We start from the raw sequence: 26,349 nt of genomic DNA on the forward strand, positions 1-26,349 counted from the left end.
ATTGGAATTTAATTTATATTTATATCATAAAGATAAGAACTTTTAAACTAGTTGTTACGGCCTTCGTAAACTAACAAGTAATGTCGATGTTGAATATTCTATATAAGATTGTTCGTGATCAACAGTCCCGGATCTTGAATTTTGTTGAAGGCAGGACAAAATTTGGATAATGTCGCCCTCCCCACCTATATTTTTACCTTTGTCATCATCATCATCATTTCGCGCCCCGTAGGAAATAATTAGTAGTGAAAGTTGCGTTAATTTTGAGTTGTGTATTCGTCTGCCAAGTTTGGATTTGCCGCCCTCTGAAATCGCCGACCGGGGCACGGGCCCCGGCATGCCCCCCCCCACCCCCCCCCCCACCCCTCTTCCCCATACATACGTGGCTGATGATCAGGATATTCTGCCCTTGTGTTTCGAAGTTACGGTATTAAAGAGTGCTAAAAATCCTATTACTAAACCTGTGCAGGTCTTGTCGCTTTATCCGACGTATAGGGCTCTACATTCTGTCGGAAAAACCTGGTTAATGTATAAAACAGGTGTTGCTATGGGTGTGTACATTACCATTTTTTATTTACTTTCATTCCCCGTCTCGCGCCTGATTAATGATCTTTGCGGCGCGGCGCCGCATGTAGGTGACGTGCAAGCGGTAGGTCCGGTTACAAGCACAGGTTTTACTACTTATAATTTTTATAGGATAAGATAGGGTTATAGGTAGTAGGTAATCATTTGATTTGATTCGGATGTTAAAACTTTGTATAACCTGGTTCGCATAATGATTTCTTATGTTTATGCGAATGTTAGACATTGAAATTAAACTACTTTTCGGTTTCTGTCGCGGTTTTTTATATTTTAGTTTTCTCCCGATGTTGCGAAGACTGCAGCCTTCATGGTCACGGCCAACATGGCCAACCTGGTTCATTAAAGAAACGAATCTAAAATGACGGCACTTATCGTGTTCTCTCGCTTGCACACTAGTGCCGTCTATACTCACTCACGCGCGTAGCGTAGACAGAAAAATAATCTGTCTTGATTTGCTTTTATGACGTCTTGACGCGATCAGTAATTTTTGTTATGAATTGTTATAATTTTCTCTTATTTATCCATTGTTACTTGCTTGTTATTATTGTTGAGTTTTGTTAAGTTGAAAATTAAGAAATGTGGGGCGAGAACCCTACAATTTGATGATCCTAGTGAAGAAATGAAATGAAATGATTTATTTGAATCTGTAAAATGTTATACATTATTTAGATTCCGTCAATATTAACTCTACCACCAGTTCGGAAAGCAGTTTTCACCAGAGAAGAACGGGCAAGAAACTCTAGTGTTGCTCTTTTCAATCAGTGTAGGGTAAAGACTACAGTACCTGATAAAGTAAGAAGAAAAAAAACAAAAAAAGTTTAGAGCAGTTCATTTATAGGCTCGTGAAATAAGGAATAAATTAATTTAATCTTTATATGACTGCAAAACCCTCTCAGGAATCATGAAATTTCTCTATTATCCTTATAATTATTTCCTCCCAGTACCTCTAGCAATTAGAAATTAGAAATGTAAGCGAAGAACCATCTCATATTAGTATTAATAAATTAGTAAAAAGTAATATTCATTAATAATATTTTTTATGATTGAATGCTAATTAAATATTATTTAAAAAAATCTTGGACCTGAAATCGTATATGTTAACCGTATCTGTTGTATGAGTATTGAGTACTATCTGTCAACGCAAGTACAAGCCGCCATTTTAGGTTTGTTTCATTAATGCATCGGTTTATATTGAGATTGCCTTGGCTGTTTTACGGACTACCTAAACTAGACCACCTTTCTTTTTTCGTAATTATTCGTTTATGGAGATAAATGTGAAATCCACCAGCCATATTAGTCCATAGTGATGGATATAAGTTTGTAACCTCTTATTACAAAAAATATATAGACATGGTCCTTGTTCCATTAAGGAAACTATTTAATAGTATTATACTTATTAACTTCAATGTTTTTTTGTAATAACCTTTATAAATATTTAATAATAATAATATCCATCAATCTCATTATACGGAACTACTTTCAAACCTATATTCGTAAGAAATGCATTACAGCGTCAATTTTGGTCATAATTATATTATTATACAATATTTAAAATATTTAAATATGTACGACACCTATTAGCCTTGATTAATATTTTTTTATACGGAAACCTGTAAATAATTCTACTAGTTCGTTTTTTTTTCGTGTACTTTTTTCTTCATTGCTAATTTTAGATTTGCTGTTTTTTTTCTATAAAAGAGTAAAAAGCTAAAAAAATATGAACTAAAAATCCTTTGATGATTACCAAATAAATGAATGTTGAAACATTGCAGACGAAAGTTCTAAATATATAATTATAACTTTAATCGTATATAAGTTCTTTTTAGCTAGTTGATATGACCGCATTGACTAATTTAGTATTAAGGTCTTATTATAACGATTCGATGTTGCGTCAACCTGCGCAATGTAGTGCCTCGGGCATTTAAATTGACCTTTTAAATGTTTGTATATATTTACACCGTTTTAGGGTTTTTTTTTAATTTTGTCATCTTTTTATAATCACCGTCTTTAAAAATCCACTGTAATTTTTTTCTGGCTGTAAGTAGATAGCTAAAAGGTTTAAGATTATTCGTCACAAAATAACTTGATCCAGTGAATTTATCAATTTGTTGTTTTAATTAATAAGATTACAATCGTGGAATTTATCGAAACAATGAGTGCAAAATAATCATGAAATAATATACCTCCATGTCATTTTATTTCTTACTTAGTTACGAAAAACATTAAATTGTAAAACAATACATTAAAGACGGAAGAGACTATATTTTTTTAAATTTCAATTATAGAGAATCTTAATGCGTACTAACCTTTGCCTGCATGAAAATGTTTTTCCACGATAAGAGTTCCACTTACTAAGAATAAATGCAACTTAATTTACAAACTGTGCTAACAAAAACGTTAACAATGGCAGATGCGCAAACCGCGCCTTGCCAAAAAATAGCTCCACTTTATATTTTAACCCGCTATACAAAGCAGCCTATGTCCTCGGTCACCAACTAATAATATAATAATATCAGCCCTGTATTATATACTCTTGGGCACGGGCCTCCTCTACTACTGAGAGGGAATAGGCCTTAGTCAGTCTCCAACTATCTCCCTAAAAAATTTCATCGAAAGCCGTTGGGTAGTTATTGAGTTTAGACAATTAATAGACTCAACGTGGACTTTGTTTTACAATATGCAAGGATATTGAATCTTAACAGTCCTGAAACGCTATTTTTATATAATAAGAATTTGTAATGTATTAGTGGTTACCAATACTTTATTGTGTAAAAAAAGTTTAAATATGCAAAAATAATCTACTCTTAATAAACGATGAACAATACAGTTGACAGTTGGCGTGTATTAACCCAGTTTATAGTCACGATAATATTGTCAATGTTTTTTAATAGCAGCGTTTTACCTAAAATAAAACGCATATTAAAATACTTACCTCACTGGAAACTTTTTATTGAGAGAGCATATCCGTTTCCGTCGATTTCAACTAGATATTCAGTACTTCTTTTGACTTTTACTTCCGTTCAGTGGCGCCACCTAGCGGATTTCTTGCCTTTTTGTTTTCGTCAAACATGGCGAGAAATTTTTGTTCATTAGCTCAATAATACCGTGATACCAGGCAGAATTAAAATTAAAGTTTCCAGTGAGGTAAGTATTTTAATATGCGTTTTATTTTAGGTAAAACGCTGCTATTAAAATAATTGACCGTCACTGGAAACTTTTTATTGAGATCTGTTTGTTATCGCCTGGTGCGACACTGATTAACGTCAGAACGCTAATGTGATAGAGAATAGGTTATAATTAAAACACAGTATATAATCAATTGTTTATTATATTAATAATAATGTTTAATAATATTTAATACCTGACTTTAATTACGATTAATTGGGCTAAACAATTGAGTAACAGTACTGGAATTATTTACTTTCATCACTTCTCTTCTATAGTATTTCTTAAATGTGTTAGCTGATCGCCAATTTCCACGAGCCAGAATTTCGTCTAGTGGGCAATTCTCAAGCCAATTTTTACTGGCCACTGCGGACCGGACACTCCCTGGAGTAGCTGAAATTCCGGCTTCCTTAAATAATGTTTTTATCCACCCTGCTATCACTGTACGTGAAGCGGGTTTGGCTTCGCCTCTCACTGTAATAAATAAATTAAAACATTTTGCAGAAATTCGTCTTTCGTTAAGCAATGTTATAGTTCTTTTTATCCAGAATATAGGGTTCAAATTAACTTTATTTGGATTATTAAGAAGTTTCCAACCAGACTGCCTGTAATTGCTGCAATCCGTCTTAGAACCGAATTGAGGCCAGAAAATTATACTATTATTTGATATTATGCAATAATCAGGATCAGTCCTAAGTAGAGTTAAATCATGTATGCGTCTGCCTGAGCAGAGAAGTAATAAAATGGCGGTATGGCGCATTGTTTGAAAAACATTATTTATATCTACAGAGTAATTAGTTAAAAAAGAAATAAGGTCACTAACATTCCAAATTGGTGATTTGATCGACTTTGGATTTTTTATAGCAATTGATTTTAAAATATGTTTGACGAGAGCATGTGAACTTAACTGGCTTGATGATTCAGAATTACTTAATGTAGAGACAACTGATTTATACAAAGTAATTGTGTTATATGATAATTTATGAATTAAATACAAGTCTGATAAGAATTGGGCTAATTGAGAACCCGTAGGATTGCTTGAATCAACATCGTGACTACTAGCCCAAGCAACCCAGCGCTTCCACGCTGTTTCGTAAGTATTCAGTGTAGACTTTCGCCAAGAAGTTTTCAATAAGGATAGCTGTTCATGGTTCCATGCTTTAAGGTTCTTAGACCACCCCCACATTTCCATACCTCGAGAGTTATTTTCTCTACTTGTGGGGGAGGAAGTCCCGTAGACGTATCGACTAGATGTTTGTGTAGATTTTTCAGTGTCAATGGGGCGGCTAGCGCTCGATTTTTGAGATCGGCACGCCAAAACACCTTTTCCCATCGCGGTACAATTATCAGAAACACACCCGTCGATTGGTTTAGGTGCGTCAGCACCCTGGGAATTAGGAACGGTGGTGGAAATACCCAAGCCAGTGGATAATGCCATGGAGTACTGAAAGCATCGTGATAAAGGGCTTGACTGTCTTTCAAGTCGCGAGACACGTAATTGTAGACTACGTGAGCTGTCGCCGAGGCGAACAGGTCTATTACTGGTGTTCCCCATTTTGCAAATACTACTTTCACACAAGCTGGTAGAAGGTGCCATTCTGGAAGTTGACGAAGACGCGACAAGCTGTCGGCATGATAGTTGTACTTGCCTGGGAGGTAGTGTATGTGAAGGTGAATTTGATGCTGGTCTAATAATTGCAAAATCTGATAAGTTATTTCTATTAGGGCAAATGATTTCGTACCTCCTTCCTTTCGAAGGTGAGCGACAGCAGTTTGGTTGTCGCTTTGGATAAGTATCGAGCTGTGACGTAGAAGATGAGCGTAGTCTTGGAGAACGTACAGTATGGCTAACATTTCCTTTTGATTGCAGTGCATGGCTTGCTCTTCTTGTGTCCAAGAACCTGTAATGGTCAAGTCGTTTAGTTGTGCCCCCCAGCCCTTTTCTGATGCGTCGGTTGTCAGAAAGTTCACGGGGGGGGAATAATGTAGAGGTGTTGGTAAGTGACAATTTTGGGTCCACCAAAAAAGCTCCTTGGAGACGTTTTTGGGCAAGGGGTGAACCTTTGAGATGGCTTTAATACAGTGTTCATGAACATCAACAGTTGCCGGTGGTTGAGACGGCCGCGCGGAATAACAAAACTGGCAAAATTCAAAAGTCCTACTAGGCTTTGTGCTTGTTTTAGGGTAATTGTTTGCTGTTTGAGAACATAATCTATTTTTTGTAAAATTATAGCAATCTTTTCTTTTGGTAGCATCTTCATATTGTCCCATGGTCTCCATAGAATCCCCAAGTATGCGAGGCTTTTTTGAGGATAAAGAACAGACCTCTCGAAATTTATCTGCCAACCTAAGTATTGCAACAATTCGATTGCACATTTGACATGTTCTTTTAGAACGATTGCATTTTGATGCACGATTAAGAAATCGTCCAAATATACTAAGATTCTTACCTTCCATTCGTCCCTCAGTTTTTGAGCAATCCAATTTGTTAGAATTGAAAAGGTTTTCGGAGCCGTGCTCAATCCGAAAGGAAGACAGGTCATCTCGAGTAGCTCGTGGTTGTAAATAATGCGAAGAAAACGCCGGTGCGAATTTGCTACTTTGACATGAAAATATGCTTGAGTTAGGTCTATTTTGCACATCCAGTCTTCGGGTTGAAGAAAATCTGGTATGCGGTACATATTTATAAGATGAAATGGTTCGGCCTGTACATAGTTGTTTAGCGCTTTGAGGTTGAATATCGGACGACTGGATCCGTCGGCCTTGGGAACCAGAAACAAGGGGGAAATAAAACTTGGTGACGGGTGAGCCACTTTTAAAATACCTTGTGCTTTCATTTTGTGTATCATAGCCTTCATTTGCTCTGAAACAGTAGTATGAAAGGGGCCCTCGGTTAAATTTGGAAATATCAGAGGAGGCTTTCGGAAAAAAGGTATTCGATACCCCTGAATTAATCTTAGAACAATTTCTGGTGCCCCCATGTTTTGCCACTGTTTGCAATATTGCGCTAATCGACCCGCCCGAAAAGGCCTCCAGTCATTGTTTATATCTTTTTTGATTACCTCTGGAACCTCGATTTGTACCGGAGCGACCTCTGTTATTTGATCGGTCAGTCCGCGAACCACGGTTGTGATATGATTTTCTACCATAGGAGTTATGGTCGCATCGATTCCCTGAGAAATGTGCCTCACATCCGCAGTTAGCATATTGATAGCCACCCCGCGAGGGTGGATTGTTGCAGATATGTGGCTGCATTGGTAAGTTTTGTTCGTGAAAATTACACTGAGTTCCACGCGATGGAACTACTTGTTTACGAACGCCCTGCCCCCGCGAGGGGCGGCTGTTCGATTGAGTTGCTTTTGCTGAGACAAATGCATCAGTTTTCAGTGGCCAAAAAGCTTTTCGGACACCTCCAGCCTTTTCCAAAACTTTCGTAAAGGATTCGCTATCAAAAATATAAGTTGATGACGGTGGTATTTTATTTACGGAAGCTTTTACCAAAGGGTCGCGGATTTGGCTGCTTATGGTCTCACGTCGCATTTCGATACTTTCAGCTCTGTGGCCGCAGACTATTTGCAATAGATCTGAAGAAATTTTATGCAAGTCACCTTTAAGAAATAATTCCTCGACCTTATTATTCAATTTATCAGTATTAAAAGAGTTTTCTTTGGCCCAAGATAGAAGATTGCGTATACTTTCTTGCAATGCTTCTTTTTGTTTTAAAATACCATATGTCAAGGCGCTATACGCTTTTTCTGCATGAGATAGATGACGCAAAGTGTCATATGATTTCACCTCCTCGTTAGTTTCCAGGTCAATGAAGCCTGGAGTGTGATTATATAATTTCTGAGTATCTGCGTATCTCACTTCTGACCACGAAGTAGTGCCTAAGCGTTGGACATCGATAAGCATCTTCAAGTAACTATCAGATGTTTTTTGGAACAGAAGGTTCTTTCAATTTGGTTTCTATAGCGAAAGTAAAGTCTAGACTAGGATTTTGAGAATCATGCGTGCCTAGCTCATTATATAAGTCTTCACCAACACCGGAACAAATTGAACCTTCATAAGGGCAAGAATCCTGATTATTTGTTTTAATATAGTCACGGAGTTGACCAACCTCTTTAAATAATTTATCCATCATCCGACGGTGGCGCTTATTTTTCTTGCGGCGGCGCTTTTTATTCTTATTATCGCAGGAACTCGACGAACTACTACTACTGCTACTGTCGCTACTAGAACTGGTTCTATTTCGTTTGCGATCATTGCCACTTGGACCAGCCCCCGCATTCGGGTCGATATTTAATACAGTTTCGTGGGTATCATCCATTATCTATTGTAAAAATTATACGTTGAACACAGGTACAACAAAAAGAAAAAATAGTAATAGTGATCCGAACGGAAAAACCGTTAAAAATATGATCACGTAATTATAGGTTAGGTAAAACACTTACGTGTGCGTTATTTCAACTTTTAACACAATATACTTGTTCAAAATTTTACTTTTAAATTTCACTTTTCGTTGGTAAAGTATAAGTGGGAACAACTTATCCCGACGGAATACGAAACGCTAATGTACAAAAATTTCTCGCCATGTTTGACGAAAACAAAAAGGCAAGAAATCCGCTAGGTGGCGCCACTGAACGGAAGTAAAAGTCAAAAGAAGTACTGAATATCTAGTTGAAATCGACGGAAACGGATATGCTCTCTCAATAAAAAGTTTCCAGTGACGGTCAATTATTTTAATTAAAATATATCAGGGATACGACGCTTACACATCAATGTAATAAAAATTAATTGCTCAGTTTACTTACATTATTACCTACAAACAAGACTGTTCCCACTATACAATGCAATTTTGGTTGTTTGTTTGTGTTGAACTATTTTGTGGTAATGCGTAGATAATGTTCTAAATAAAGACCGTTGAATGCGGACTAGAATGGCATGTCGACTTAAATGTTATACAATAATATTCAAAGAACGCAAAAATGATGCAATAAAATAATATACATTCGGTTTGATAGTTTTTGGATTTTGTTTGGGAGTGTCAAACGTCTCTTGGGCAGAAATAATATTCGATCTGTTCGATACTAAATATTGTTTTTCACTAAATATTGTGTGTTTGTTAGAAGTAAACGCAGAAAGAACTGAACGGATTTGGATGAAATTTGGCACACGGGTATACTATGTCCTGAATTAACATTCATGCCACTTTTTATTGATCATTTGCTCCCATGTGAAATAAGTTAATAAGTTTTAATCTGATTTGTTAAATAGTTGGTCTAGTCGTAGAGTGTTTTAGGAATGTTTGTAGCGATAAGGTTTTTCAAACGGGTGCAGCTGCAAGCAACACCTAGTTATTGACAAAACGGCATCAAACTCGTATCTCTACATTTTTAAAGTCATTGATTTGTTTATTGCTAATAAGATACAAAGTAATCTACATTTTTTAATAGTTTGTGTGATATCATATAAAAGCTGACTACATTCTTATTTAAAACGATGAAAAAACGGGGTACTGAATTCGGCTTTTATATACTGGTATATTAGTTACATAATATAACAATATGTAATAATAGAAATGAAAAATAGTACATACATAATATAATTATGATAAAAACCTTTTTTAAGTGCTTAAGATGTTTAGTGTAAGTACAGCTTTGGTTGCTAGGATTATAATGTGACCTCACACGATTAGCTTCTGTTGTTGAACTGTTGTATAATGGTACAAAATGAATTTCATTTATAATCGCTATGATGTTTTTCAAGCTCATTATAGAAAGAATAATTTTCATCGCTGAGTAAATTATTAGATTTTGAAAATGCAATTTTTGGAACAAATTATATTTTGCAAAAAAAAAAAAGAAAAACATACGTACGTATCCGCGGCAAATGATTGTTTATCAATATTAGAATATTTATATGTTTACTCTCCTCTGACACTTATCGGCAACTCGCTGGAAACTGCCGCTCCTTCAGTGCGATTTCGATCATCATACAATGTGCATCACGCGCGAAAAAACACAACGATTGTGTTCTAAATTAAAATATTTTCAAACTTTCTTTAGTTTTAACGATAACACGATTTGAATATGGAATGTGTGGATATAATGTTTTGTGCAGTGATTAAAATGTTTTTAAATAATGTTTATCTTTTTTAAAAAAGCTTTAAATTCTAGTTCGAATAACGGTTTCACGATAAACATGTTCTATTGTCAGATTTGTTTTTTGAATAAATTTAATATTGGCTTTTTTTGTGCAAGCCAGTAACTTATCCTTTTTTCCGCACCAATGGGTTTACCGTTCAGCACTTTAAGAAAATGCAGGATATACTATTTAACGTTCATTCACAAACTAAAGGAGCTATGTTTTGGTACCTCGAAGGGGATGTTCGACTTGCGCGTGTGGCCTGGGGTGGAGGGCAGTGAGAAGACCCCGGGAAAGGCGCCGGACCGAGGCAAGGAGCAGATGCAGAGGCTCGCCAAGCTTGCGAAGAAGCATCGGAATGGACATATACCTAAGGTAATGTAAATTTGACCCTAGGGTTGTAAATAAAAGCTTTTCCTATTTGCCTCTGCAATTTATTTTTGTATATTTTTAGTTTGTACACTTTTGCATCTACTTGGTATGACAAAATTTATATCTCGTACAATAAGTACTTACCTCGTTAGTTACCTACTACAGGAAAGCGATCGCTTTGTACAATGGATGCCGACTTCCCATCGCTTACGTTCAATAGACTGTTTCCGCTATTATATGTTGTCCCTTAATCGAAATTTGTAGGTACTATTTCGATACCAAAATTGCCTGTCTTGGACGTTTGAACAGAGCAGGCCTGTCTTTAAGACTAACGGAGTGGCCCCTCCAGGCGCCAACGGTTAGGGAGCGCCCTGTAACCCTTGATGGTGAAAGCATGTAAGTGCCTGCGGTGCCCTTAGGTTGGCGCGGGCTGAACGGTTGCCGAGGGCTGCAGGTCCTAAGGTCAAACTTTAAAGAGACGCCACGAGCATATACTTGGGGTCGCAAAAAACGCTTGCCAAAAAGGCGGCAAAAATATTTCGCTCAGGGCGTCCGAATAGCTATACGTGGTCCTATTTTTCAATAGCAAATGAAATTTTCTATATCCTTAAAAAAAGGAAGCAGGTAAATCAATAAGGTTACCCAGGTTATTGTACTATAGTAGGAATAATGGGTACCTTCCAGTATCTTACGTAAAAAGAACATCTCAGATCTACTAATCTTTTATTTTAGAATGCGGCCAATCCTTCATCAAAGTATTTTATTAAAGTCCATCCCTTTGGAAGGCTACTGGAACTGCCACTAGGTCTCGATCGCAAAGACAATAATTATGTTCTCACCTTTATCTCTGCAACGTGAGGGGCTGACGTAATTACTGCTTGCAGACTTGGCCTGTCTAGTATTATTAATATAATCAGGAATGTCCGTTTATACGAACCTGCGCATTGTTACTTTAGTTCTAAATAGACAAACAGCTTTTCATAAAAACACAACATATAGAAACCTGTTTGTTTACAATCATGTTAAGACGCAATAAAGGTTTTTTTGTGCGATTAAGTAACATTATTATTCTTGAGTGCCTCTTGGCTTATAAGTGTATTATTTTTATGTTTAGGGCGTGGGGGTATCTAGTCATTTTTAGGGGACTTTGTGTTCTAGACTAAAATTAGATGACTACTATGTATTTGCAGGTTTGATAACAAAAAAAAATTAGTAGTAGGCTGCCTTAACAAGCTTTGGGCACTACGCAATTCAGGGTTGGGTACGGACCACCGGACTACCCCCTCTAGATGCGCCTATGTTCGGGGCTTGTTATACTCTCGTATTCTTCACATGAAACCAATAAAATCTTGGGTTTGATGACGGATTTTATCCAGGACAGGTGTTTTGAACCTGCGGATCTGATGATGCCCTTGTGTTTTGCATAGAACCAGTGATATTTTCCCTGATAATTGAACTTAGTATATTTTAAATTGACAAACTTTTTGTATTAAAATCTTCTTCAAAGTTCTAACTCAAGATGCATGGGCGCTGGGATGCAAGTAGGTACATCCTTATTATAAAGTTTGATTTTATATAAAAACAAAACATGTTCTGAAATTCATATTTGATTATTTAAATGTAAATTGCACGTTTGTACCATTTTAAAGTATTTAATTTACAATTTTAGATTTAAGTTATTTCCTCACTGTCACCAGCTCCGGAATAATTAAGTATCTTTGTTTATTGAGGTTTTTTGTTATGATAGAAAGCATTTTCAAAAATCCTGGCGATTTGAATTTAAAAACAAAAACTTAATGATATTATGGAGTATAGTGCGAAGGTACAGATGCACCTCCCTTAAACTAATCTTGACGGCGGCCATGTTAAAATGTTTAATACTTAATAATAAAAATAAAATTGTATTACAATAACGAAATATATGTGTTCATTTCCAGGTCGACTGGTTGGACAGATTGACTTTCAGGGAGATTGAAATGATCAACGAGAAAGAGAAAAGAAACTCTAATTATATGTACCTTATGATTGAGTTTCCTACGGTGCAGATCGACGGTATTAATGTAAGTTTGTAATGTCTAAATTTGATTGCTTCAAATCACGATAAATTCCAACTCGTATGTGCAATATGACTTACATTTCAAAGTAATGTTAATTCATGAATAAATTAAATTGAATCAAGGAAGTAATGTTAGAATGAATAAATACTGTCTAACATTAAGGTATAACCTTAATGTCTCGGATATTGATTACAAAACGTATCCGGGATCATACAAAATATTTTGGTGTTTGTGCCTTGTAAGATAGATCAAATTGTTTAAGTCCAACCTGTAACGGCCACTATTATAGTAATATATTATACTTAATTTATCGACTCATTTGTTACGCACAACTTCTTCACTCCGCGCCACTCAACAATGTTGTTGTTGACGATGTTCTATCTACCCGCGGTTTTGCGTTGTGTATAGTTCGAGACGGAAATAATTTTAAATATATCCATACACTACAAAATTTAAATAACTAACCAATCATATTAATTCATATTCGAGCATGGAATACCAACTTTATTCGGATTGGTCCTTTTCTCCAAGGACTGGGTTTTAACGATTAGAAGAAGAAAGAAAGAAAAGAAATTTATTTTGCAACAAACACAAGTTACGTAAACATAACAAACAAGCGAAACAGACACTTAAAATAAGAAAATAAGATTGTTTCTAAGAATTTGCTATTAAAATTAAATTAAATATTAACTTTTGTTTTTGTTTTAGCACGCGGTAGTGTATTATGAACAGGACGGCGACGAAATGTACCAGTTCAGAGCTCAGGCGGAGATAGTCACCGTGCCCGACTATGAAATATTACAGGTAAACACTTTTGTTAAATGATATAATATGGCCAAATTGATATATTAAACTTAGAATAGATAGCTAAGCAGTTAGTGGAGGTTAAAATTTTTAGTACTAAGTGGTTGGATCGCGCTGCCGATTCCCGTGATAGTGGTCTGTGTAACAGGGTTATATAGCTAAAGGGGCGTTTGCGAAGCGGACTTTTTGCAGGCGGAGTTCTAGGCTGAAATTAGTAAATAATAGGAATTGAGATTGGTATAAGGGGTTTTCGAACAGCTTCCTATACTCTTGGCTTTGTTGTGGAGTGTTGTCCGTGGAGTAGTGAGTGATGAGCGAGCTGGTCCTGCAGGAGAACCTGGTGGAGAGCAAGCAGCACCGGCTGGCGCGGTCGCTGCGGCCGGGCGGCGCGCGGCGCGACGCCAAGCCCAGCGCCGCCGAGCGCGACCAGCTCGCCGCCATCGTGCAGGCGCCGCCCGCGCGCGCGCTCGCCGCCGTCGAGCAGGACCTGCTCTGGAAGTTCCGGTACCACCACCGACATCACATCACCGCCAACACCACCAACATCAACACCGCCACCATCACCAACACCACTGCCACCACCACCACCATCACCACTATCACCAACATAACCAACATCACCACCGCCACCACCATCACCTCTACCACCACCACCATCGCCACCACCATCACCACCAACGCCACCACCATCACCTCTACCACCACCACCACCATCGCCACCAACACCACCACCATCACCACCGCCACCAACACCATCACCACCGCCACCAACACCAACCTACTAAACACTTGCTTTTGACCTTCACCTTGCAATTTTGCTCCTGTTCGTTTTCAAACAGTTCAAACTCCCTTTTTGAACCAAATCCTGCGAAGCCTACTATTACTCCTACTATTAAGCCATTTAGGATGCTTCTAAACCGTGAAAATAATATGAAATTTAATAACTAACTTGTAAACGAACTGGTATACGTCGTGATCTGTCACGTATAACTAAATTACAACTTTAATTATTTATATTTCAGATTCTACCTGTCCACTCACCGGCGCGCGCTCACCAAGTTCTTGGAATGTGTTAACTGGAACAGACCAGGTGAGCAGTGTGTTACTTTCAAATTACTTTTACCTTACAAGGATCGATAGCGCGCGTACGACGTTTTTTTTTTGGTACTACGAGTGTTCACATTCATCAAGTATCCAATTTACTTGTAAGCCCCAATAGCTCCTAATAAATAATATGTATTTTTAGCAAGGTAAAACGACAATTAACTAGAGTGCGGACTACGCAAACGAATTTCTATTGATTCTAAACCTAAGGACACTACTTCTAACTTCTTTTAAAAGTTATGTGTGCATACTTAGAGTATTGTTTGGTTTAACGGCGACGGAAAACATTGTGAGGGAACCTGCATACCAAAGAAGCTCCCCATAATAATTTCGAAGGTGTGTGTAATCTGCCAACGCACTCTAGGCCAGCGTGGTGATCTAAGACCTAAAACCCTCTTTAACTAAGTCTGTACATATACTATCTCGTCGCTGGGCTGTATAATAAAGTACATGCAGCCTCCCTATAGATATGAGCTAGCGCGTGTTGTTGCAGGCGAGGTCCGGCAGGCGCTGTCGATGATGCAGCAGTGGGCGCCGATGGACGTGGAGGACGCGCTGGAGCTGCTCACGCCCAAGTTCACGCACCCCGCCGTCAGGAGGTACCGCTCGCTACCACTCACTACTAGCCAACAAACATATTGACCACACTGCCGAGGTGGTGGGGGGCTTTAGAAAGTTCGTGCAAGTACACTTATGTAGTACATATACAAGAAATCCATTATGCAGTAGTGTGGTCAAAGTGTTCGCCAGGTATCAATACACCAAACACAACTACAGTGGATCTAATTACGATGTCCAATGAAAATGTAGCGAACAAGAACACAACTAATATTTCTATGGTCAAAAAAGTTTTATTTATTATAATGTTAGAAAACTATCCCCCTTATTCATAAACGTTATTTATCTAAGGACGGAACATTGCTGTGATAACAAGTCTGTTTCTCAGAGCTGACGGCGGCGTGTCAGCATTCGCAGTGCGTAGACATAGGGCCGTTGTGATTAGCTAATATTGAGATACAACTTGAATCTAGTTGGCTATGAGATAAACAAAGCTGAACAAACAGCAAGCTGTCAGATAAACAGAGATGAGAAACAGACTTGTTATGACAGCGATACTCCGTCCTTAGATAAATAACGTCTATGAATACGGGCGTAAGTTGCCAGCTTAAAAATAGAAATAAAAATGAGTTTCCAAAACGCAACGATAATGTTTTACAGCTGATGCATGGTAGGCTAATAACATAGTAACACTACAGGTACAGAATTCGTTTTGAGAAAATCGGCTACTGGGATATTCAATTACTGTCTTGCTGAAACTTTAAAAGCTATTATCTCATATAGCTCCCAATATTACAAGAAAGATTGCACATGTTTGGATGTTTGGTAAACTAAACGCATAAGCTGAACTTATTATTTGAATGAAATCTGGCACATGGATAGACCATTTCCTGGATTAAAAGATAGGCTACTTTTTGTCCGGGTAATTTGCTTCCATGGGAAATTATAAGATTTTTTTATCAAATACTTTAAATAGATGGCGCTGGCCTCGTATACATAGCTATAGTGTTAAAAAGACTTTAAAGCAAGAAAGACTTATAACACAAGTGAAGCCGCGAGCAACACCTAGTTGTATATAATTTGTTTTTTGGTGTATATTTTTAGGTATGCTATAACCCGTCTGCAGCAGGCGCCTGATGAGGACCTGCTTCTCTATTTACTGCAATTAGTGCAAGCTTTGAAATATGAAGACTATATGGAAATTCATGACGGTAATATGTTATTTCAATTGTATTTTTTTAGTAAAAGCTAACGTTCATATATCTGATACAGTATTAATACAATATACAGAGAGAAACGACATAAACTGTAAGCAAAAAATACAATATTTCAAATAATAAATACATGAGATACAATATAGTTTAAAAGGAGATAGATATTTATTTACATTTTATATTTTTTCTAATATGTAACCCGATAATTTAGGTACTTAATTACAAAATCTATCTGTTATTGAATTTTTCATTAAAATAGTATGCACTGTTTTAGAAAACAATTTTGGTGGTTAGTGTATAAAACCGGAAAATCCCGGTTTCAAAATACCGAGATAAGGTCATGAAATATATCGACGCTCGAAAGGCAATAATATCTAAGCGACAATCAGTAAATTTTTGAGTAGAGTCATTTAAAGTTTCGTATTTAATATGAAAATTCATAACAATTAAACTTTTTATTTTATAAAGATATAGCCTAATGATATTAAAATTGCCCTAGACCTACAAAACTTAGATCAAATGACGCAGAAACATATGGCGATTCTAAATATTTATAGAATGCATTTTCAGTATATTTATCGCGTAGATATGATTGCCTTTCAAGCGTCGATATGAAATAGTCAAGTAAATTCCTAAAATACACTAAATATGATTTGTCGACAGAATACGCTCGCACCTGCGGCAAGGACATGCCGGTCCTGTCCGACTTGGACGGCAAGCTCATACACAGCGGCCACCGCGGCAGCCAGGCCAGTCTGCTGTCCGCTTCCGGTGAGCAAGTACACTATAGCAACGTGTTGCACGCGGCTTCTCTCGCGAGACATCTTGATCCTATATAATATAAACCTGCTTACTGGTGGTAGGTCTTTCAAATGTCAGAGTCCGCCTGGGTAGGTACCATCGCAATGTCTATTTCTGACGCCAAGTGACAGTGTGTAGTCACTGTTGTGTTCCGGTTTGAAGGACCTTGTAGCCAGTGAAACTACTAGATATAATCAAAACTTAATATGTCATGTCTCAGGATGGCAAACGAAGTGGAATACCAAACAATACTTTGTAATTCAAGGTGTTGGTGTTTTTACTGTCTATGGGTGGTCGTATCGCTTACCATCAGGCGAACCGCAAGCGCGTTTCGTCATTCAAAGCAATAACAATAAAAAAGTTATTTGTAAGCATATCAAAAAGCTTTGTTCTTATTGGTCCACTTCACAATGGTTTGATGTACTACGCACGGGTGGGATAATAATGTTGACTGGCGAAAGCTCTTCACTCGACAGTTAATAATTTACGCCACTCCATTTATTATCCGAGACATTGAACTCTATTGCCGTACTACCTTTAGGGTAAAATAAAAACAAAAAAGCCTTACATTTCTCAAATATTCAGTACTTAACAATTGAAATAAAAAAATTATAAAAAAATCTTGAGAATCCCAGAGGTAAATACGTCGTCCAGAGAATGCCAGCTTTCTCAGTTCTTCGCAAACATCAAAAAATGTGGTCCAGTTATTTTTTGAACCTCGTCCTCCTAATGTGTTTTTGCTTCATTTACAGTAATATAACGGTCTCGAATCTCCCGTCTCTATTTCGTATCCTATCTCTCGCAGCCTGAACTACCGTCTTACCGAGATCCCAAGTCAGTAGCTAGGTCAGTAATACAAGGCTCACGTGTGCAGGTGTGGCGCCGCCCACAGCGCCGCCCGCCGCCAGCGAGTGGCGCCCCGCCACGCCCGGACTGCCTACAGAAGATGAACACTTGCCGCATTTGTAAGTTGACTCTTTATTTGAAACGTTACGACGGTGTCACGTCATAGTAGTAATTTTAACACTAGTACTAGTTTGAGGCGTCCAGTTCTTGTTGTAGGCATAAAAAAATACTCGTCGAGTTAATAACCTCCTCCTTTTTTTGAATTCGGTTAAAAATACATAAAGCTAGCCCCTTCAAACAACTTATGGAAATATTTGGCACAAGCCTACATTCAGCTATACATATCCTTGGATTGAAAAAAATGATGATGTTGATTATTAAAAATTGTTTTTCCAGGGAGAGCGTGGATCCCACGGAGGAGCGCCTGAGCCTGGCGTCGTTCCTGATCTCCCGCGCCTGCAGTAACAGCGTGCTGGCCAACTACCTCTACTGGTACCTGCTCATCGAGTGCGAGGACCAGCTCGGCGCCCAGGACCACGCCGCCCGCTCCATGTACCTCGCCGTCATGAGGACCTTCAGCCACCGACTTGCCACTGGTCAGTGATCATCGTTATAGCGCCATCTAGTGTCACATAACAGAACTGCACGATTTCACCAATGTTTTGCATTTTCTACCATACAAAATGTAATAAAATTATACCTCCAGGTAATGGTGATCATCAGCGCACGCGCTCCTTCCTCGCTCGCCAACAAGTGTTCATAGACAAACTGGTGAAACTAGTCAAAACCGTGACCAGAGAGAGCGGAAACAGAAATAAAAAAGCAGAGAGATTGCAACAATTATTAGCGGACCCCGACGCGTTCAAATACAACTTCACAAATTTCGAACCCATGCCTTTCCCGCTGGACCCCAACGTGACCATCAAAGGTATAGTGGCGAAGAAAGCCAGCTTGTTCAAGTCGGCGCTGATGCCGTCCAAACTGACGTTTCTGACGACAGAGGGCGTTGAGTACGAAGCGATATTCAAACACGGGGATGATCTGAGACAGGATCAGTTGATATTGCAAATGATCACGCTGATGGACAAGCTGTTGAGGAGGGAGAATTTGGATTTGAAGTTGACGCCTTATAAGGTAATTTTGCTTGTATCTTACTAAGTATTTGCCAGCGGAATTGTGAGATCTGTGTCGAATGTCGACATTTGATGGACAATTGTGTGACAATTTGATGGTCAGAACAAAGTTAGAAATGATCATAGATCGTAATATAGCGACAGGGATCGCGCGGCATATATTGATTTGTAGGGCTGTATTGATATTAAAAATGCTCTAAATTTTTGGGTCTATCTGAAATACTATCCTATCTTCCATAGTATTCTCAGTGCTTTATATCGCCATCCAGGTACTAGCAACGAGCTCTCGCCACGGCTTCCTACAGTTCATCGAATCGGTGACAGTAGCGGAAGCCCTGGCGACAGAGGGCAGCATCCAGAGTTTCCTCCGGAAGCACTCCCCGTCAGAGGGCGCGCCGTACGGCATCAAGCCCGACACCATGGACACCTACATCCGCAGCTGCGCCGGATATTGCGTCATCACTTACCTGCTCGGTAAATCAACCTTATGTAATTCTAGAGGATTCAGTACCCGGACATTTACAAATGTTATATAATTTAGGATCATCAACTATGATGTTAAACCTTCCATAGAGCTCAGATTGAGTGTGTGTCAGTCAGTAAGGGTGGACTTTTGGGACAGTGGTAACGCCAGTGCTGTGAATTTTGGTCGTATAATTACAAAAATATGGACCATCTACTGAGAATATTTTCTTGTAGCCAAAATACAGTTCGAAAGTTCCCTTCACTCTGTAACCATTGAAATGCATAACAGACCTTACATTCCAGGTGTCGGAGACCGGCATTTAGACAACCTTCTCCTGACGCGGTCAGGGGCCCTCTTCCACATAGACTTCGGGTACATCCTCGGACGGGATCCGAAGCCGCTGCCGCCGCCCATGAAGCTCAGCAAGGAGATGGTGGAGGCCATGGGAGGGATCCACTCGGAACACTACCACAAGTTTAGGAAGCTTTGCTACACCGCCTTCTTGCATTTGAGACGGTAAATATTCTACACTTCAATACCAGCCCTGTATTATATACTGTCCACTATTGAACACTGTCTCTTATTACTACTGAGAAGATTTAGGCCTTAGTCCTCCACACTGGCCTAGTGCGGGTAATCAAGCATTCTACAATAGATATTATAAGTATATTCTACTGTAGTCTTTCAAATATTCATAAAAAGAAAAAAATCTATGAGAATATTCACTAGCTCAAAGTTATTAAATTGGAATCCTTTTAAATTTGGTAACAATTTTCAACAAGACTCAGTGAGTACTAACATATTAAATGCTCAATTTGCCAACAGGCACGCGAACTTGATGCTGAATTTGTTCTCCCTGATGGTGGACGCGTCGGTGCCCGACATCGCGCTGGAGCCAGACAAGGCTGTGAAGAAGGTCCAGGACAAGTTCAGGTAAGGGATCAAATAAATTCCTTCTTCGAATTCTCGATAAGCAATATACTCCCTATTATTGTCCTATAATGTGAGATTATATCTAAAAAAAGAAGCAAAATAATACAATCAATTAATCATCTGACTCATTTATACCGTGTCTTGGCCAGAGCGTAGATCTACATAAAAAAATAATCGATATCGATATTAGAATTATCGACGTATATCGACATGATGTTTTGTTCTTAAAAGTCATTATCAACTTGAATAAACCTAAAATCGTTTATTTTAACATATTACAGACTGGACCTCGGCGACGAGGAAGCGGTGCACTACCTCCAGAATCTGCTGGACATGTCGGTGACGGCGGTGATGGCGGCACTCGTGGAACAGTTCCACAAGTTCGCGCAGTACTGGCGCAAATGAGCCGCGAACGTGTTACAGCGCCATCATAGTTGACGTGGCAGTTTTGTTATCAATGCGCTTAGCAAATAAAAACTATAAATACGGTTGATTACTGAAAAGATTACTGTTACCTTTGAATCGGTTTGAATTTGTAAAAAGAACCAATCATAATTTATTGCGCTTGCGCATTAAATTCGATTAGTTTATTTTTAACATTGATACATAGCAAATGAAATTAGCCGATAAGTAGGTGTGAACAAGTTTGCAATGTTAGTGACGTTGCTATAACAGGTAACAAGTAAAACACTCTGTAGCAATGAGTAGTATTTATATATTGTATTGTGGCCCTGTGTATAGTAACATAAGCATTATTTATACTATATTAAAGTTAAATTTGTGATTTCGTCCTCATAAACTTTGTGATCAAAATTATGCAAAATAGATAATGATTTAAATGGATTTTCACATTCACACCAGTTTTACAGCACTTTACTTTCAAAAATGAATTCGAAGATATATTTGTAAACATTGCTTAGGGAAACAAGAGTTTGTAAACTAAACTGACTGTACATATTTATAATTTTATACTGTGATAATGTAGGTATTAACATGTATGAAATAAAAACTATATATTTGCATTGGTATAAATATATGAAAATTTATTAATAAGTCTTTTTGTTTAACGTAAATAGCCTGTGAGTAAAGAAAAACATTCATTTCTGTCTTCTACCATAATTTAAAGTATTTAACTATGAACAATACATAACACAAAACAAGACATTTGAACTCAATATTGAACATAAGAACAACATTTAAGAATAGATCTCTTATATTATAAACTGTAATACCTTACTTACATTACAAGAAAAATCGAGACGTTTTTATACATAAGACAATTTTCATAATAATGTTCATATCCTCTAGTATAGCTGACTTTTTATAATATATTTTTTAAACTTTTTAAGAACAATATCATCAAACACGATTGTAGCATAACTTTAACCGTCTACGCAGCGCAAAGAACAGAAGCTTTGAAAAGGAATACATTATTTTCGTTTTTTCATTTTTCACAAATGTTCCCCTCCTATTACTTATAGCATGATATTATATATCCTATAGCCTACCTCCATAAATAAGCTATCCAACACTAAAAGAACTTTTAAATGCAAACCATTAGTTCCTGATCACAGCACATACAAATAAACAAATAAACTCTTCTGCTTTATATAACAGTATAGAAGTATAGATAAGTTTAAATACCTTTTTTTTCAACTTCTATCTTACATGAAAAAATTTGAGTATCAGAGACAAAAACTGATGAGTTAACCACCAAAGATGTAGGTAAGGCCCCAAGAGATTAATAATTACACCTCTTACTCTGGCTAAAGCCTTAATGCGAGGATTAAACTGTTATATATTTTGCGTGTCATCCAATCTCCGAGGATGACAGATCTGTTATGTGGTTCGAAAAATATTTAAAAAACTGTTCATAAAAAATTGGGTCATAACTACAGCTTTCTTATACATACAGACTCTTCACCTGTTATTTTCAAGTGTTAGCAGACATTAAATCACTTCCACTTGCAATGCAGTCGCTAGCTATATAAATCTTGCTGTTTGTGTTCATTTGTACCACATCACAAGCAGCTATCTCAGCATAATTAACTCCACCAATAACATACACCAAAATGTTTCTAGGCTTTAAAGGCAGCACATTCCCAAAATTAGGATCACTCTTTAGCATTTTTGATAAACTTTTTGTGTCTTTACAGCCAAATTCTAGGTCATTATGCAGTTTTAATTGTGATAATTTCTCGTTTAGGGTCTCTATACCGACTTTCAGTTTATCATTGATTTGACCACCGACTTTCAACTCTGTTAAGACTGATAGTTTAGTAAGAGCTTCGGCTAAGGTGTCCGATGTAAGTAAAGCATTACAGAGAACTGCAATTAAAGGCACATAACCACCATTGAACACATATCCTGGTGAAGACTTCCCTTCTTTCTCAGGGTGCGAGGGCAACTGCTTCAACTTATTAGCTGTTGTTTGAAACTCATTCTGCCATTTTGGTAACCTGTCACTTAAATTTCCCAAATTAGAGATATTGAGAGCCAATTTCGGCGATGAAGGCTGTACCAAAAGTCCTGCATTTATTAAATTATTGAAAATATACAAGTATTTGTATCCAAACGCGAGCAAATACTTATGGACTAAGGAATTATATTCTTCATAAGTCAACCCCTGTGTTAAACTTAACAGGCACATCAAACGTAAACTGTTGTATTTATGAATATCTGTACCAAAATTTTCATCAATAAAAGTAAAATTAGATTTCTTGTTCCTATTATTTAACATTTCAGTTTCAGTCAGTTTGAGATTCTCAAATTTATTGCTCATTTCAGAGATTATTGTCTCACACGCCAGAACATGATTGACTAGATTTTGCTTAAACAATGCCACTTGCTGTAACTTTGTTGCCACAAAATGCTTTATTTCCTGTATCCCAAGTGCTTTTATATCCTCATTTTTAAGCAATTTAGCTTTTGAGCTCAACACACTTAACACTTCAGAGAAATGTCTGTGTTTTATCTCTCCATATAGGCTGTCTATTGAGCTGTGCAGAGTCATAACAGTGCTCTTGCTCGCAGCACTTTCATCATCACCAAAATTTAGTTTCCCTTTCTTTATTTTTGTGTCATTAACATTAAGATCTAGTTGTCCAGAACTAATACTGAAGATTTCGCTCAACAAGCCACTGTATGTGGCCGGTGTCAGCAGACTTGATGCATAATCTTGATTTCGGTCAATGAGAATTAAGGCCCCAATATCTGAGGATGTATTTGTAAGCATGAAATCTCTAGAATAAGTTTCATTATAGATTTCTAGCATATCTAAAACACTGGCTGATAATTTTCCCAATGAGAAGATGGCTTTAGGCTTTCCTGTGACATGAAATAAACTCCACAAAGACATTGAAATACTTGATAACAAAGACGAGTTTTGTTCTGCATACAGTTGTTTGAACAGAAACGGTAATTCTAAAGATAAAAGCTGGTCATCCAAAGCCATCAATTCCCATGCAAATGTGTGTAGTTGAACAATGCCATACAACCCTCGGTTTTCCAGTAAAGTGTTGTATATACCCAGGACCTTTGGAACAATAATTATATGGAAGCATTTGAGATCGGAGAGAGATGAATTCTGGCTGATCAATGATGAAATTTGGTCCAAAACACACTTGTACTTCTGTATACAAGCTGGTATGAAATACACACGGTTTGTGTTGGTGGTTGTTCTTAGTTGAGGATCCATTTTATATATTTTATCAATCCCTTTTTGTCTGAAAAATAAGTATAGATTTCTTAGATTTAAATAATTAAAATGATGAAAATTCAAATACAATTCACAAAAATATACAAAATACTACTTTTATGTTTGATCACAAATATTTTCTTATTATACAGTTCTAGAAAAGTATTTAAAAGGTATTTGAGCCGGCAGTGGCGAAGGGTGAAAATTTTCAAAAGGGAACCCGAAGTAATATTTTTTTCTACAGATGTAATACGCATTTCACAATAAAAATAATATCAGTGAAATATCGTAATACTTAATAATTTCCTTCTAACATAAACATGTCTAACCTTTAAATTTTAAAAATAATCACATATTATTTTGAACATAGGTACCTAAAACAGTCCAACAAATATTAATAACGCACACTATACACAAACACTAATTAATACATTCTTAATTATTTAAAAAATTTGCGCCAATGGCTCAACATGAAGCCGCAAATTCTCGGGTTACCCTGAAGTACATATACACACACGCACACATGTATTTTTACGTCACTTCCAAAAGATTAGACAAAGACACCGCGCTGCGTGTGAAAGAGACAACAATATCGCGAGGGAAGCTATGCGAGGCCGGATTCCCTTCGAACACTAAGGCGCGAGCACTGCGCGCGAGTTACGATTTAACGAATTGATACTATGTACCGTTATCGTTGAAGTATTGATTTAATTAAATAAGTATAAGATGACTTGTTTCAGTATACTTACTATTATTATTCTAGTTATATTTGTTATGTTTTTCTTTTATTATTTTTAATTAATTTACAAAGGTAACCCGGTAGGAATCGGCTTGTATGGTCACTTCGCCACTGTGAGCCGGCCCACCTACACTAGGTCAGTATATTAGAGTTAATGAATTAACCGGCTCAATGGTTATGTGGTACTGGGATGGCATACGTAGAAGGCAATATTACAAATATAGCAGCTTTATAATGTTTTTAAATATTAGTTACATGTCAAAATCCAAAATTACTTAATTTCTTCCCAAAAAATGCATGTATTCAGTATTAGAGAGTTAATGTATAATTTTAACTCCAGAAAGAAATTAAAATAAGACTAATTAATGTCTCACATTCGCATAAACATAATACATCATTATACAGAAAGAGAACTGGCAAGTCAGCAATGAAACATAACAGGTGTATGATAAAAACAATGGTCTATGAAACTTAACTAACCAATGTGTGATTTTTCCTGCTGAATGCTGAACATATCAAGTGTAATCTCTTGTGGCAAGATAAAGCGTCCACAACACTTGTGGCACTGTATTCAACACCATGACCAACCAGGTCGAGGAAATTATTCCTTGTTTTCCTTCTAATTAAAAATATATTATAATTTGTACCTTAACCAACTAACTCCACATATCCTCTCCAGCGGTTTTATTAGGGATGGATCTATGATAAGATCTTTTTTGTCGCCACATTGTGATAGAATAGACTCCAACTTGCATTGAGATATGAGACTCAAAGATGACAACTTTAGTGGTAGCGGCTGCTCCGAAGTATTCATTTTTTAATTATGTTTTATAAATAAATGTCATAATAATCTAAATTAAATGCTTGAATGCATTTAGATGTTATCGAATCACAAAGTTTTATGACTAAATTATTTAAAAAATAAATGTATTTATTTTCATAATATGACAGCTGACAGCTAGAGATCGCTAGAATCGTTAGAACACGTTAGAATAATAATATCGATACCTATGGCTAAGTGCTTTTAGTATTCTTTATGATAATTATTTATCGCCATTAGAATGCAGGAAATTCAATTATGATTCAAGTTTCAATATCAATAAATTAATATTATACGTTTTGCTCAAAAGCTCGCAATTTTCAACGACCTTTAATTTCTTTTTATATTCTATTACATATTTCAATTAAACTTAAAACTCCGTAAAAATATACAATTAATTCGATGTATCAACGCAAAGAACACTCAGTATTGTTATTTTATAAAAAAAATATATGGGTTCTGACTACTGACATCAATGTAAAATAAACATCAACACTCGCTGCTCATTTTTAATCGTATCGATATTTGGAGGTAACGTGTTAAAATCTAACCCTAGAGACAGCTGATGACAATGACAATGCAGCATGCCAAAAAAATTGTATTGCTATAGTAAATAAATACGAAAAATCCGTTTAGAATCATTTTCGTATTATATTTTGATTTCAACTACAAGTTATGTTAGCTTTTTTAATTTTTAAGGATTAAACTAAAAAAAAACATAATGGAGTATTCCACTTCTAATAAACATATTTGCCGATTTTAAATTAAATATAGTACGATAGGGCGCGTAGACTAAATATTTTATTATACTTTAAACATAATATATTTTGTTAGCTGCATTTATTTTGTTATTTCTCTACACGTGTTAAAAATATTGCGACGCAGAATTTTATAGGGGATGCCCTTGATTTTCT

The 26,349-nt window shown here is 36.9% G+C and overlaps 2 protein-coding genes and 1 long non-coding RNA gene across 5 annotated transcripts in view; 1 reads left to right on the plus strand and 2 right to left on the minus strand.

Moving 5' to 3' along the window:
- LOC115444773 (phosphatidylinositol 3-kinase catalytic subunit type 3) overlaps positions 1-21,229 on the plus strand; it is a 29,160-nt gene extending 7,931 nt beyond the window's left edge. Inside the window, exons 4-18 of one of the 2 annotated variants that reach the window (XM_030170679.2) lie at positions 10,129-10,266; positions 12,201-12,323; positions 13,029-13,124; positions 13,456-13,628; positions 14,147-14,214; positions 14,722-14,827; positions 15,891-15,997; positions 16,664-16,771; positions 17,676-17,766; positions 18,044-18,243; positions 18,354-18,781; positions 19,050-19,254; positions 19,549-19,762; positions 20,072-20,179; positions 20,461-21,229. In XM_030170679.2, the coding sequence (XP_030026539.2) occupies positions 10,129-10,266; positions 12,201-12,323; positions 13,029-13,124; positions 13,456-13,628; positions 14,147-14,214; positions 14,722-14,827; positions 15,891-15,997; positions 16,664-16,771; positions 17,676-17,766; positions 18,044-18,243; positions 18,354-18,781; positions 19,050-19,254; positions 19,549-19,762; positions 20,072-20,179; positions 20,461-20,584 (2,289 nt within the window). In that variant the 3' untranslated portion in view covers positions 20,585-21,229. The remainder of the gene's footprint in view (positions 1-10,128; positions 10,267-12,200; positions 12,324-13,028; positions 13,125-13,455; positions 13,629-14,146; positions 14,215-14,721; positions 14,828-15,890; positions 15,998-16,663; positions 16,772-17,675; positions 17,767-18,043; positions 18,244-18,353; positions 18,782-19,049; positions 19,255-19,548; positions 19,763-20,071; positions 20,180-20,460) is intronic. The other variant, XM_030170680.2, reaches the window with a different exon arrangement.
- Positions 3,905-7,677, minus strand: LOC119188627. Its single transcript, XR_005111973.1, has 3 exons — positions 6,198-7,677; positions 5,490-5,648; positions 3,905-4,221 (listed from the first exon to the last, which is right to left on the minus strand). It is a non-coding gene; the product is annotated as an uncharacterized LOC119188627 (long non-coding RNA).
- LOC115444775 (vacuolar protein sorting-associated protein 33B) lies at positions 21,196-25,581 on the minus strand. 2 transcript variants are annotated; one of them, XM_030170681.2, is made up of 2 exons: positions 25,263-25,581; positions 21,196-23,904 (listed from the first exon to the last, which is right to left on the minus strand). In XM_030170681.2, exons 1-2 carry the CDS (start codon positions 25,427-25,429, stop codon positions 22,113-22,115), a joined length of 1,959 nt encoding a protein of 652 aa, XP_030026541.2. In that variant the 5' UTR covers positions 25,430-25,581; the 3' UTR covers positions 21,196-22,112. The 2 variants fall into 2 exon arrangements, with proteins under 2 accessions (XP_030026541.2, XP_030026542.2); XM_030170682.2 differs by lacking the exon at positions 25,263-25,581 and adding an exon at positions 25,096-25,249.
- Positions 25,582-26,349: the final 768 nt, after the last annotated feature.

This window comes from Manduca sexta, chromosome 8, assembly GCF_014839805.1.
Source record: "Manduca sexta isolate Smith_Timp_Sample1 chromosome 8, JHU_Msex_v1.0, whole genome shotgun sequence".
NCBI lineage: Eukaryota > Metazoa > Arthropoda > Insecta > Lepidoptera > Sphingidae > Manduca > Manduca sexta.